The following is a 13645-nucleotide window of genomic DNA, read 5'->3' as shown; positions in this document are numbered from 1 at the left end:
TATATGACAAAAACTTGAATTTTCTGTTTGTTTTATATGTTTTTTCTCATTTTAGACATAACAACTTGAAATACTTTCCCTTAAATTTTGTGCATTGACTGAATTTAGAAGAAAGTAGTCCGGCAAGACACCAGTGAAAATACGGAAAATATGTTTCACTACAGTGAAAAAATAATTTTTACAGTGAAAATATTGAAAATGAAATTACGCATTTATTCCATCATTTTTCTCAATATTTCATTCATAAGTTTATAATAAAAGTATCTATCTGTCTAGTTAAATACATTTCTTAATCGACGCATTTACAAGTCAGCTATATATAGCCTACTTACGACAGGCGGTAGGTAAATGCCTCTATTGATTACCATATCTACTTAATAACAGAAAAAGAGAAACTTGTGAAAACTTCGTTGTTGAAAAGAAATAACAATGGCTAGTGTTTTTCGATTTCTTTATGTCCATGTCGGATGGCGTTTTTGTTTGTATTAGTTTATCATACTAACTTTAAGGTAAAAATGTAACGTTAGTTAGGTTAACTTTTGTCACGTTTTAGCCTTTAATTGTCTTTTGGATAACTATTTTACAAGTATTGCAACAATCTATTTTTGTAAACGACACAATTCAGCATAATACATGTAGAAATAGAGCGAAGGTAAACGAACATAAACCCGAAATAAATCAGGTATAACATATGTTTTCGTGTGTTTTTATTATACTATTTTACATTTTTAAATGCTTTTTCGATGTTTAATTTTCGGCACCTTTAAAAATTTGCCTCATCTTTATTACATTTGTTTATCTTTATCAATAAATTGATTAAGAATTTAATGCTATTTTACGCATCACATTTGTATATAAATGACTAAGTCATGGTTAAAAATATTGAAGATGTGTAATTTTGATCAACAGATCGGAACGGTTTGTGACCCGGAATAGTAACATGAAAATATGACTGGTGCTGGAGGGGTAAGTTTTTTAATCTTTCTCTTTTTTTTTTCTTCTTTAAAACATATTTATTACCAATCGTTTTTTTATTTTTAATACAGATATGGTATAACGTTTAAGGGTTGCTTTGACTTAGCTTTGGGACATTTTTCTTGTAAACAGCGGGATGACTTAATCTAGAAACTATTTGCAGTATAAAATTACCCTTAAACCGTGTACCAAAACAATTTTTTAAACTGAAAATAAACTGAAAATTACTGACACAGTTAAACCGAAAGTTGGGTTAGGCGGGTAAATCTTAGACATTGAAATTTTTATATTTGAATATAATAGCGAAAGAAATAGAATATGTAATTATTGTTTATTTTTAGTACATATATTTCTTTTTTCCTTATAAAGGGAGGTAATCATGCTATGTTTATATACATTATGCTAAAGAGTATTTACTTTGCATATATGACAAGGACATTTTTTGACCATTTAAGCATTTTATGGCCCTTTATTTAATTAAGACCCTTGTCAATATGACAATAAAGTTATAAGTTTATTCCACATGGGACTTTTAAATGTATTTTTCTGTTCTATAGCCAATCATTTATTAGTGTTTTTTTATATTTAAGGCAAAACCTCCCCCTACCGTGCAGACTCATCTGGGAGTCCCAAACTCAGAACCACCACCTCTAGAGTCTCCCAAGTTTTTCATCAGCAGTGTTGAACCAGGCGTGTACGTGGTGAACACTCCTAAAAAGGACAACAACAGTAAATCTCCGGTATAATTATTATTATTATTCATGAAGGCCTATGTATTTTCAGGTACTGGACATCGAACCATTTAGACTAAAGAATGTCATTCTTCGGGGCATTAATCTAATGGAAAAATATCATTTATTTTATTTCAATTTCACCCGTCTGCTGGCAGCACAAACATTATACACATGTTCGTGTAGACAATTTAAGTATCAAGTGTGGATTTGTTTCACATGTCTTCAGGAAGCATAAAATCTGGATTTTTTCACGTGTCTTAAATTAGCACCTTTTGTAGTATCAATAATGACACGGTCTAGGACCAAGGGAAATTCAACTGTAACCTGTTTAAAGTAAATACACAAAATAGTTACAAGCTTATTTATTCAATGTGTTTGTTTTATTTTACTTAAATTGAATAATATAACTTGGTTGTAGATCAAATCAGACCCAATTGTTTGTCCTTATTCAATGTGTAAATCATCCAGTCACTCGCAAACATACAAAAAGATGTTAGTTCAAAGCCTATAGTGTGTTACCTTTTCCAGCAATCTATTGCAAGTACAGACATTTCGCTGACTGAAGATTCCTTTCAAACATCTAGATCAAGTAACATAGACAGGTCGCAGATATTCGGTGTAGATGAAAATGCAGAAAGAGGGAATTGGACCGGGAGACTGGACTTTATCCTGTCAATGCTGGGGTAAGTATATGTCGTCTGCTTTTATAGCTAGATTTAAATGTCAATGAAAGATCAACGGTTTGATTTTCTTTTTCTTTCACATTTAACATGGTTATATCATATATATACACAGTCATGAAGCCAGATGAGTCTGTGACTAGTGTAGAAAGAAATGGATGGTTTACACTAGAATATAAAACTAGAATTCTTTTGTTTGGTTCTTTTGTTTGGTTCCATCGAATTTATAAGCCGCATACTTGATGATATTTACTTGAATTTTAAATAAAATAACTTACTAAATAACCTTGGTTTTTCTAGGTAATACATGTATTTTTTCAGATATGCTGTTGGTCTCGGAAACCTGTGGCGATTCCCGTACTTATGTTATAGAAACGGAGGTGGTGCCTTTTTAGTGCCATATTTGATATTTATGACAGTGGTCGGGATACCGTTATTTTTCATGGAAACAAGTCTTGCACAATTCACCAGCTGCGGACCAACATCATGTTGGGGATTTTCTCCATTGTTTTCTGGTATGATTATTTTATATATACTTGTCCCCTTTTCTTACGCTAATTAAGAATATGAATCTGAGTATACCAGCATTTCTATTCTTATGCTCAGAGTTCTAAATGCAAATACTTTAGGTGCAAAATCGTTAAATCGAATTCGTTTGTCACAATGCACAAAAAAAGGTTCCGCGCATGTATTCTTAGTTAAACTTTTATTATCATCACTGAATCTACAAGAACTGGTATTACTAATTGCCTGACGTCACAGTCATTTGATCATTAAAGGATTTTATTTCATGAATTGACATCGCTATGTGGTTGTGTTCAAGCAGGACTGACGTAAAAAATATGATTATTAAAAGATGTATTTTCCTAGGATAAGTAGATCCATGCCTATGTGAACGAACATTCATTACTACCGTCACAAATAATATGATAATTAAAATATACTTTTTACAGGAAATGGTATCGCCATTGGCCTGTCTTTAGGACTGACGTCAAATAAATATGATTATTGAATAATATTATTTACAGGTATATTTATACTGTTATCACCATGTGCCTGTGTTAAGGACTGATTTCAAAGTATTATGATATAATTCACAGGGATTGGTAAAAACATATACCTGTGTTTAGGACAGACGTTGATGATTATTGGATGTTAATTGAGCCGCGTCACGACAAAACAAACGTAATGGGTTTGCGACAAGCATGGATCCAGACCAGCCTGCGCATCCGTTCGCTGTCAGTTTCTCTACTTGTAATAGGGTTGGTAAGCGAACAGCATGGATCCTGATCAGACTGCGCGGATGCGCAGGCTGGTCTGGATCCATGCTGGTCGCAAACCCATTATGTTGGTTTTGTCGTGACGCGGCTCTTATATTTTACAGGGATTGGTATCGCTATGTGCCTGTGTTCAGGATTGACGTCACTGTACTATAATATGATTATAGCATGGTGCATGTTTTACTTTTTCGTATCGTTTCAACACCCATTACCATGGTCGAATTGTGATAATGATTGGAATACAGCCGGTAAGAAAAATACAATTCTGTCAATCATTGTATTCTATTGTCTCAATGTTTTTTTTTGGGATAAAATGTGATAAAATGTGATTTGTTTTAAATTTACGTTTTAATTTTAGATTGATTGAGTTCAAAACTATTTACAAGTATTTATTTTTAGGATAATCAATAATTATATGAGGCAACATGGCCGCGACTGCAGTCGGTTCGAACCTATGATCACTTGTTTATCATTCAATATTTTTTATGAAAATGTATTTAGAGAGCAGACAAGAGGATTAATATGTTTTATTTCATTTGACAGTCTAATTAATACAAAGGACAATGTGAAAATGTATGTAGAGCAAATATCTTGCCAGTAATACATGTAATAAAAGTTGTTCTTTTAACATGAATTCATAAAAATATTCAAGCTTTTATCTTTTGTATTAAGAATATATTTCTTTTGATTCGACGTCATAACATGTTATTCTTATTCTATTATAAATCATTTAACAACATCTGAAATGAACTAACTATTATGATTTTATTTTTACTGACATACTGTGTATATGCTGGTTCCTTACATGCAAAATAAAAAAAAAGTTATCAAAGTCTGCACAAGCTTGAGAAGAAATAAATGAGCCGCGCCATGACAAAACCAACATAATTGGTTTGCGACCAGCATGGATCCAGACCAGCCTGCGCATCCGCGCAGTCTGATCAGGATCCATGCTGTTCGCTTACAAACCCTATTACAAGTAGAGAAACTGATAGCGAACAGTATGGATCCTGACCAGACTGCGCGGAGGCGCAGGCTGGTCTGGATCCATGCTGGTCGCAAACCCAATATGTTGGTTTTGTCATGACGCGGCTCATTTAATGTTTAACTATATTAGATTTATGTCTTGTTTGGTCTCTTGTTAGACTGTAGATTAAAGTTACCATCAGTCAACTGTGAGGGCAGTGTGAAATATTTGAATGGTACTTGTTACGACAACACGGGGGAATTTCTTGGGCTGTGGAACACAACTCTGTTTACTGAAACCACTGGTAGAAAACGAATCTCTCCGTCAGAAGAATATTACAAGTATGTATAACAAATTTTGCTATTGATGACAAAAAAACATTTGAACATTTTTGTGACAGAGTTTCAAATGACACTGACTTTGTTAAGGTTATACGGGGACATTCCAGCTTTATTGGCGAATATTATCCTCGGATATCTATCGTGCATTAGTTCACGTACAAACAGGCATCACCCGATCTTCCCTAAGGTAGCGGGGAAAGAATCCAAAATCCCTGGCATGATTTGAACCCAGAGCGTGAGAATTAAGCTATTTAATGCCAGCAACACCGACCACTCGCCCGATGGGACCATTTTGACAATTAAGAGCATAAATATTATACTCTTTATTATCTAAGATACATCATTTCCTTGGCAATGTACTATAGACTCAATAATCTGTTTGGCATAAAGAAAACAAAACCCCGATCTTTTTCGTTATTTTAATCAATTGATAATCAAATATATTTCTCTTGTTGAAAACTGCGGATGGACAAGAGCGATTTAATTTGAAATATAATCACTTAATTTCAGCAAGTATATTCTGGGGATCAGTTCTGGTATAGATGATGTCGGAGCACCCCGATGGCAAAATGTTCTTGTGTTGCTATTGGCTTGGACTATATGCTTTTTCTGCCTTATTCGAGGCATTAAAACTACTGGGAAGGTATGATAAGTTGAAAACTACTTATTATAAACATTATTGACAAGCTAAATCATGAAAAATTGAAAACATTGAAACGAAAACAAAACAGTTCAACACAGGTGGTCTTCGATACGATAAACTAAGTTTAATTTATGCACAAAACTAAACATATTTGCTTGCATTTAAAATATATTTTTGAATGTGTGGTACAGTAGGATACTGTATTATAGATTATTTTAACATTTAAAAAAAATGACGGTATTAAGTTGTTTAATAAATTTCAGGTTTAACTTTCTTTCAACATTCAGCATCATTTAGATACATTTGTAATAATTACTTATCAATTGACAGAAAAATCGTATATATTTCTCATACTTTTACATGAAGTTTACAAATATCCCATATTCATGAATATAATCTTGTCTTATTATGCCAGGTTGTGTATTTTACTGCCGTATTTCCATATGTATTGCTGCTTATTCTTTTCTTCCGTGGGGTGACGCTAGAGAACGCAGGGGAGGGAATCAAATTCTACATCTTGCCAGAGTTTAGTAAACTTGCCAGCGCAAAGGTAATTACCAATTATATTTAATACATGTACTATAATTAAATAATTAACTGATGGAATATATGTATGCTTAAAATTGTCTGAGTGTCCATTTATTCTTCAGAGCTATAGTTATAAATTATTTTAGGTTCTTGTGGAGCTGCATTTGAGCCGCGTCACGACAAAACCAACGTTATGCGTTTGCGACCAGCATGGATCCAGACCAGCCTGCGCATCCGCGCAGTCTGATCAGGATCCATGCTGTTCGCTGTCAGTTTCTCTACTTGTTATAGGGTTTGTAAGCGAACAGCATGGATCCTGATCAGACTGCGCGGACGCGCAGGCTGGTCTGGATCTATGCTGGTCGCAAACCCATTATATTTTTTTGTCATGGCACGGCTCATTTAATGTTTTATCATACAAAACAACTACAGGTATGGCGTGACGCTGCTGTTCAGATATTTTATTCAATGGGACCTGGATGGGGAGGTCTAATAGCGTTATCGAGTTACAATAGATTCCACAATAACATAGTCAGGTAAACTTTAATTTCTCACTTCAATAAATAAAATCGGTATATGGCAATTTTCTATGTGAAAATCATAGCAAGTTAGTCACGACTCTTTATTGTCGCCTGCATTTTTCATCAAACGAAATGAATAAGGAGAGTGTTGATATGTAACTTTACTTTTAGTTAGGCCAACTTTTTTGTCTTTATTCAGTATATTGAACTTTGTAAACAAACTAACCAGTTTAAAAACTGGTTGGTAAAGAATGTATCATATTTGTATACATTGTTTTATAGACGTTTTTTGTATAATAACAGGGATTCGTTGATTGTGTCGCTTGGCAACTGTATGACGAGTATATTTGGAGGATTTGTAATATTTTCCTACATTGGTTTTATGGCAGGACAGCTAGATGTTAAAGTCGACGAGGTCGCAACAAGTGGTACAGTATTTCTTATGTTTGTTGTAACTTGTTTATTCTTAATTGCATATACATACATGTATACAAGTTTTATCATATAAAGTTCAGATTCCTATGAACTACCTTGCAGTTCGAAGTCCGTTTAACACTGAACTAGTTTTATTTTAATATAACAAGAGTTATGTCTAAAATCTTTTAATTACTACTACTGAGACTTTACTGTCAAAAATAATGATATAAATGATGATACTAGTAAATACACTACTTTTATTGCCGAAGTTGTGTAACGCTATTGTACTGCTTTTAATTTTGCCCTGCCTATCGTTATACTATGCCACTTGGAGGGCTTTGACCCTGGCGACCTTGACCTTTGTCAGCGTGGGTCTGACTGTAAGAGCTCATCAGGGTGTGTGTACCTTTTAAGTTTGGAGTTGTTGTAGGCAGAAAGAACTTTCGATATTTATGTTGGAGATAAAAGTTTTGAGACAAACAAACAGACCAAAACTGATATGGTCCTCCCGATTTATCGGTCCAAGAGCATAAAAGCAAAGATGGAACAACCAACAGTTATACATGTATTGTAAGACCTGACTTTATAATATATTATAATGATAATAAAATGATATTACATTATACAGGAGCTGGTTTAGTGTTTGTGATATACCCGGAGGCTCTAAATAGTCTTCCTGGGTCAACGTTCTGGGCAATCATCTTTTTCTTCATGCTTATCACATTGGGTCTAGATAGCCAGGTATGTAAATAAATAATTTTTTCTTCATTTTCTATGTAATAATCTGTTCGTTTTTAACGACGATTTGTGTATTTTTTTTATTATTTTTTTTTTTTTCACAAAATAGTTAGGTCAAGGAGAACAATTGGACAGTATTACAGACATGTCGATTTTACGGACTTCTTACAGTTTGTGTGGCCTTTCATGTATATGACCCGGGCAGTTTTGTCTTACAACAATTTATACTGGGCTATTTTACCTAACTTTGCTGATTTTGTGTTATATTTCAAACTCAAACTTATCCATTATTCATTATAAAAATTCGAATTCAAAATTAAATCAGTGAGGTCGGACTGCACGGATGTGTTGTCTGGCATTTAAATAATTGTACAGAAAACAATACAATAATATGAATTGGCAAATATATATGGTAAAATATTGTTATTATTTGATTGTTATACTAATGAAAACGATTCCATTGCTATTTGTTCTCTTTTTTCCTAGTTTGCAACAGTTGAGACGGTGCTGACGGGTATATGTGACTCTTTCCCGGATATCCGGAAATACAAGTCTCCTGTGATTGGCTGTATTTGTATTGTATCATTCTTGTTGGGACTTCCGATGTGTACACCGGTAAAAATCAGCGTTGTTCATTTATTATTAATTTCCTTTAAAATCCTCTTTAAATAATTGATCATTGGATATTTCTTTATTTAGAATATTCTGTTTCAAAGTGAAAGACTTGGTATGTTTATAAAACGATAGACAGAAAATAATTGAGCCGCGTCATGACAAAACCAACATAGTGGGTTTGCGATCAGCATGAATCAAGACCAGCCTGCGCATCCGCGCAGTCTGATCAGGATCCATGCTGTTCGCTTTCGGTTTCTCTACTTGTAATATGGTTTGTAAGCGAACATCATGGACTGCGCGGATGCGCAGGCTGGTCTGGATCCATGCTGGTCGCAAACCCATTAAATTGGTTTTGTCATGACGCGGCTCAATTGATATTTGTTATGGTGTCAAAGTTCTAAGAAGTAATAGAAGCAAATTTCCTCAAAGAAATACATTTTAAAAATTATCTAATTAACTGATTCTATAACCCTTTTGTATTAAAATGTTTCGATATGATATTAAATGATAACTTAAAGTATGTGTTACGTAATTGTTATTTTATTTTTAGAGACATGCATCCAAATATCATATATTATCAACTGACCATTCCTTTATGTACCTTAACCACAACACTTTTTTGTTTATGTTTCACATATAAAAGATACATACCCTTTTTGCTTTTTGTATGCCTTACACATTCAGTTTGAAATCCTAGAGGTTAACAAATGTGTATTTCAAAAATAAATAATTCTTATTTTTCGTTAAAACAGGGAGGAGTGTATATACTGCAGATATTAGACTATTACGTGGCCGCTTGGTCACTACTCCTCATAGGGCTTACAGAGGTCATAGCTATCACGTATGTTTATGGTGAGTTATTAGTTATTTAACATCTTTGCATTCACCGGAGTTATCAATACTCAATTGGTGTTTCCTTATCATAAAAATATTGTAAGTTGGTCTGAATACTTTTGTTTACAAACCTAAAAACGTTTTGGTAATCATTGCAAATATAGATATTATGTATGAATTTTAGGTTGTAAATTGATGATAAGTAATAAAAGTCAGTTTTAAAACATCCGTAAAGTCCTACTGTATGTTTGCAGAGACACACAGTTTAACAGTGTGAAGTTTTTTGTGTTTTGATAAGTTCTCTGTACCTATCCAGTTATTTGACATTAAATGAATGTACGTTGATATGAAAATTAAAGTAAACTTGCACTTTCTATCAGGTTGGCGGCGATTCTGTTCTGATATTGAGCTAATGACGGGCACTCAGCCTTCATTATTCTGGAAAGTCACGTGGATGGCCACAGCTCCAATAGGAATTACGGTAAGCAAGAATATGCCAATAAAATATACGAATCCCTTTAGAATTTAGTATATTAATCTTTTGCTAAGGAAAATGTTATATGGCACAATTTGGGTATATATTAATTTGTTGTTAAAATGGTGTTTGCTTTATGTATAGATAATGAGTATCATGAATAAATTAAATCAAAACATTTCTTTGAAAGTACCACAGGTTATGTTTATGAAATACATAGTAATATAGTTGAAAGTTGTTCAAAAGCTGAAACATCTATCCATGCACATGATCTTCCAATCGTATGATTAAGATGTCATTCTTATCACTTTTAGTATAATAATTTATATATAACATTGTATAAGTTAATAAATCAATACATATATCACGACTTTTTGAATTCGTGCATATATTATCATTTATCTTGAATGAAAAATAACAAAGAATATAATTTCAACAATTTTTCCATTTTTTTCGATTAGTTTATCCTGATATTTGCGTGGATAGACTACACATCAGTGACGTATGGTGACTACGTGTATCCTGGTTGGGTTGATGCAGTAGGTTGGCTCCTGGCTTTATCCTCTGTTATATTTATACCTGGTGCAATGATTTATAAGTTATGTAAGGAGGATGATGGTGATACTATTCTAGAAGTAGGTTATCATAAATTGATTGTCGAAACACGCGCTGTAAAAAACTTATAAGCATGCTCTTATGTTTTTATTGTCCCCCGCCTTTTCGAAGAAAAAAGGGGGATATAGAAATAGGCTCCGTCCGTCCGTCCGTCCGTCTGTCCGAGCAAACATTTTGGGTTTAGGGGCAATGTAACAGTAAAGAGAACAAAAGAGAACAATAGGTTCATTCCGTGATCAAAGGGTTTATAGGCTAGTAGCCCTTAAGATAACAAAGAAAATAACAAAGAAAATAGCCCCTAAACCCAAAATGTTGGAACGTCCGTCCGTCTGTCCGTCCGTCCGTCACACTTTCGTGTCCGGTCCATAACTTTGTCATTTATGAAAGGAATTTGAAATAACTTAGTACAAATGTTTATTATAACAGACCCCTACCTCCAGGGTCAAGGTCGCACTTGCTCATTTAAGGTCAACATTGTCTATTTGAGGGTATATGTCGTTTCCGGTCCATAACTTTCTTATCTATGAAGGGATTTTGTAAATACTTGCCATAATTTTTCAAAATATTCAGACGATGTGTCATGCGCAAAAACCAGTCACCTACCTTAAAGGTCAAGGTCACACTTTGAGGTCGAATATTAACATAGTCTGTTACAGGGTATATTTCGTGTCCGGTCCATAACTTTGTCATTTATCAAAGGACTTTGAAATAACTTGGCACAAATGTTTGTTATAATAAGACGATGTGTCATGCGCAACAACCAGACCCCTACCTCCAGGGTCATGGTCGCACTTGCTCATTCAAGGTCAACATTGTCTATTTGAGGGTATATGTCGTGTCCGGTCCATAACTTTCTTATCTATGAAGGAATTTTGTAAATACTTGCCATAATTGTTCACAATAATCAGACAATGTGTCATGCGCAAAAACCGGTCACCTACCTCCAAGGTCAAGGTCACACTTGGAGGTCAAATACTTTCATAGTCTGTTACAGGGTATATTTTGTGTCCGGTCCATAACTTTTTCTTTGAAAATACTTCGCACAAATAGTCACTTTAATAAGAGGATGTGTCATGCGCAACACCTGCATCTCTATCTCCAAGGTCAAGGTCACACTTAGAGGTCAAAAATTAACATAGTCTGTTATAGGGTATATTTTGTGTCGAATCTAGAACTTCTTCATAGTTCAAGGGATTTTGAAATAACTTTGCACAAATAGTCACAATAATAAGACGATATGTCAAGTACAACACCTGCACCCCTACCTCCAAGGTCAAGGTCACACTTAGAGGTCAAATGTTAACAGAGTTTGTTATTTGGTATATTTTGTGTCCCGTCCATTACTTCTTCATAGATTAAGGGATTTTGAAAATACTTCGCACAAATAGTCACAATGATTAGATGATATGTCATGCATAACAGCTGTGTCCCTACCTCCAAGGTCAAGGTCAAACTTAGAGGTCAAAAATTAACATAGTCTGTTATAGGGTATAGTTTGTGTCCAATCTATAACTTCTTCATAGTACAAGGTATTTTGAAAATACTTGGCACAAATAGTCTCAATAATGTGACGTCATATCATGCACAACACCTGCTCCCCTACCTCCAAGGTCAAGGTCACACTTAGAGGTCAAAGCATAACATGATAGATTTTTAAATTCCGTGTTTCATTTTATTTTTTTAACAAATTTATTGTTGCATTTGCAGATCTAGCATTGATCATAATTTTGGACTAAATGTCCTGAGATCCATACCTCAGTCTTTTTTATAGCACAATTTTATGCTTCATATAAAAGTTCCCGAGGCGGAGGACGTTGGTAACTCTGTTACAAATTCTTGTTGTTTGTTTGTTCTGTTTTACCATTCATGTTTAACGCTTTGTGAGATAACCTCTTCAAAGCAAGTCAGTCACGCCATTACTGCTTCTTTGGGTCTTGACCAGAAATCTTAACATCTTTATTTTTGTTTATTTTATTCCAGAAAGTGAAATTGTTACTGGCACCATCACGATCATGGGGACCTGCTCTGGTAAAGCATAGAGAGTTAGTGGACTATGTGAACGGTTTTGTTGTCGATCCATTCACAGAAAAAGCTTATTTAAACAGAGGATACTCTGGTTCTTCTATCAACGGTAGCGTAAACAGTTTAACTGTAAGAACACGTTTCTGTATTTTATCAAATTATGTTTTAACCATATCATTCTCTTTACTTTTAATTTGTATAATATAACTTAGTTTGGCCTGCAGGGTATAAAGATAACAATGATTTTGTTGTTGTTGTTGTTTTGTGGAGGGTATGAATTTTTTTATTTTATTTATTTATTTATTTTGGAAGGGGGGTATAAAATTGATAAAAAGCATAAGACTTGAAATTTTTCTATGACAGTTTTCAATGTTTGCACAGAAAAACAACAGCAACAACTGTACTCGTATAGTGTAAATAAAAATGAATTGAGATTCAGGTTGTATTTAATGAATTCGGTAAAACGAATATTCATCAAAAGTTCAATCACCCAGCTTTTTTAAACATTTTCCGTGTTTGACGTATCATTTTCTCTTTGTTTTATTGCAGAGATCACGAAGTAAAGGCTCAGTCTCAGCTGTTAGTGTAAGATCTCACTCAACCGCGAAATCCAGCAACTCAATGGCATCTAGAATAACATTTGAATCTACTTTATGAACATTTACCTTATCGTAGGACATTGGAGTAATTATAGATACATTAGTATCGTTGAGCTTCGTTCTTTAATTGTTTAAAAAAATGTTTTACTGCATTGTTTTAACCCTGCTCATCATTTGCATTTAATATTTTGATTTTTTATCGTGTATATTACTGTTTTATACTATTTTATAAAGTAATTAAACATGGAGAAAAATGTGAATCTGCATACTTTGTTTAAATCCATGTGTGTTTATATTTATTTGAAATGTGCAAAATGTTAGAGCTAGAAAGGTAATCATTTGATGAAATGTTCCACATTCATCATGTTACTGATAATTTGAGTATTCAAATTATTTTGTTTGATCCTGTTAAAATACACACTGGTTAATATCTGAAAGTTATTTAAGACATGTGCCAATACGACCGAAGAGCCTAAATGACACTGATCTTGAACAGACTTAAAAATCATAAGAGCCGCGCCACGACAAAACCAATATAATGGGTTTGCGACCAGCAGGGATCCAGACCAGCCTGCGCATCCGCGCAGTCTGATCAGGATCCATGCTGTTCGCTATCAGATTCTCTATTCAAGCGAACAGCATGGATCCTGGTTAGACTGCG

At 34.0% G+C, this 13645-nt stretch overlaps 1 protein-coding gene across 2 annotated transcripts; it reads left to right on the top strand.

Annotated features, from left to right (window-relative positions):
* The first annotated feature begins 491 nt into the window (after positions 1–491).
* On the top strand, positions 492–13244 carry LOC132745702 (sodium- and chloride-dependent glycine transporter 1-like). Of its 2 annotated transcripts, none has more exons than XM_060734667.1 (18): positions 492–509; positions 910–966; positions 1566–1715; positions 2238–2392; positions 2711–2904; positions 3774–3917; positions 4815–4977; positions 5488–5620; positions 6036–6170; positions 6581–6684; positions 6973–7097; positions 7715–7827; positions 8311–8439; positions 9192–9291; positions 9654–9754; positions 10210–10383; positions 12344–12514; positions 12935–13244. In XM_060734667.1, exons 2-18 carry the CDS (start codon positions 949–951, stop codon positions 13040–13042), a joined length of 2217 nt encoding a protein of 738 aa, XP_060590650.1. In that variant the 5' UTR covers positions 492–509; positions 910–948; the 3' UTR covers positions 13043–13244. The 2 variants fall into 2 exon arrangements, with proteins under 2 accessions (XP_060590650.1, XP_060590649.1); XM_060734666.1 differs by lacking the exon at positions 492–509 and adding an exon at positions 532–682.
* Positions 13245–13645: the final 401 nt, after the last annotated feature.

Source organism: Ruditapes philippinarum, unplaced genomic scaffold, assembly GCF_026571515.1.
Source record: "Ruditapes philippinarum isolate M1 unplaced genomic scaffold, ASM2657151v2 ctg9337_1_1_1_1, whole genome shotgun sequence".
Classification (NCBI taxonomy): domain Eukaryota; kingdom Metazoa; phylum Mollusca; class Bivalvia; order Venerida; family Veneridae; genus Ruditapes; species Ruditapes philippinarum.
The sequence above is the reverse complement of the archived record's forward strand: the minus strand, read 5'-3'. Positions and strand labels throughout refer to the sequence as shown.

Coding starts and splice junctions, on each gene's coding strand:
- LOC132745702 (XM_060734667.1), top strand. Junction 7,098..7,714: donor CGACGAGGTCGCAACAAGTG/GTACAGTATTTC, acceptor TACATTATACAG/GAGCTGGTTTAGTGTTTGTG. Junction 7,828..8,310: donor CATTGGGTCTAGATAGCCAG/GTATGTAAATAA, acceptor CTTTTTTCCTAG/TTTGCAACAGTTGAGACGGT.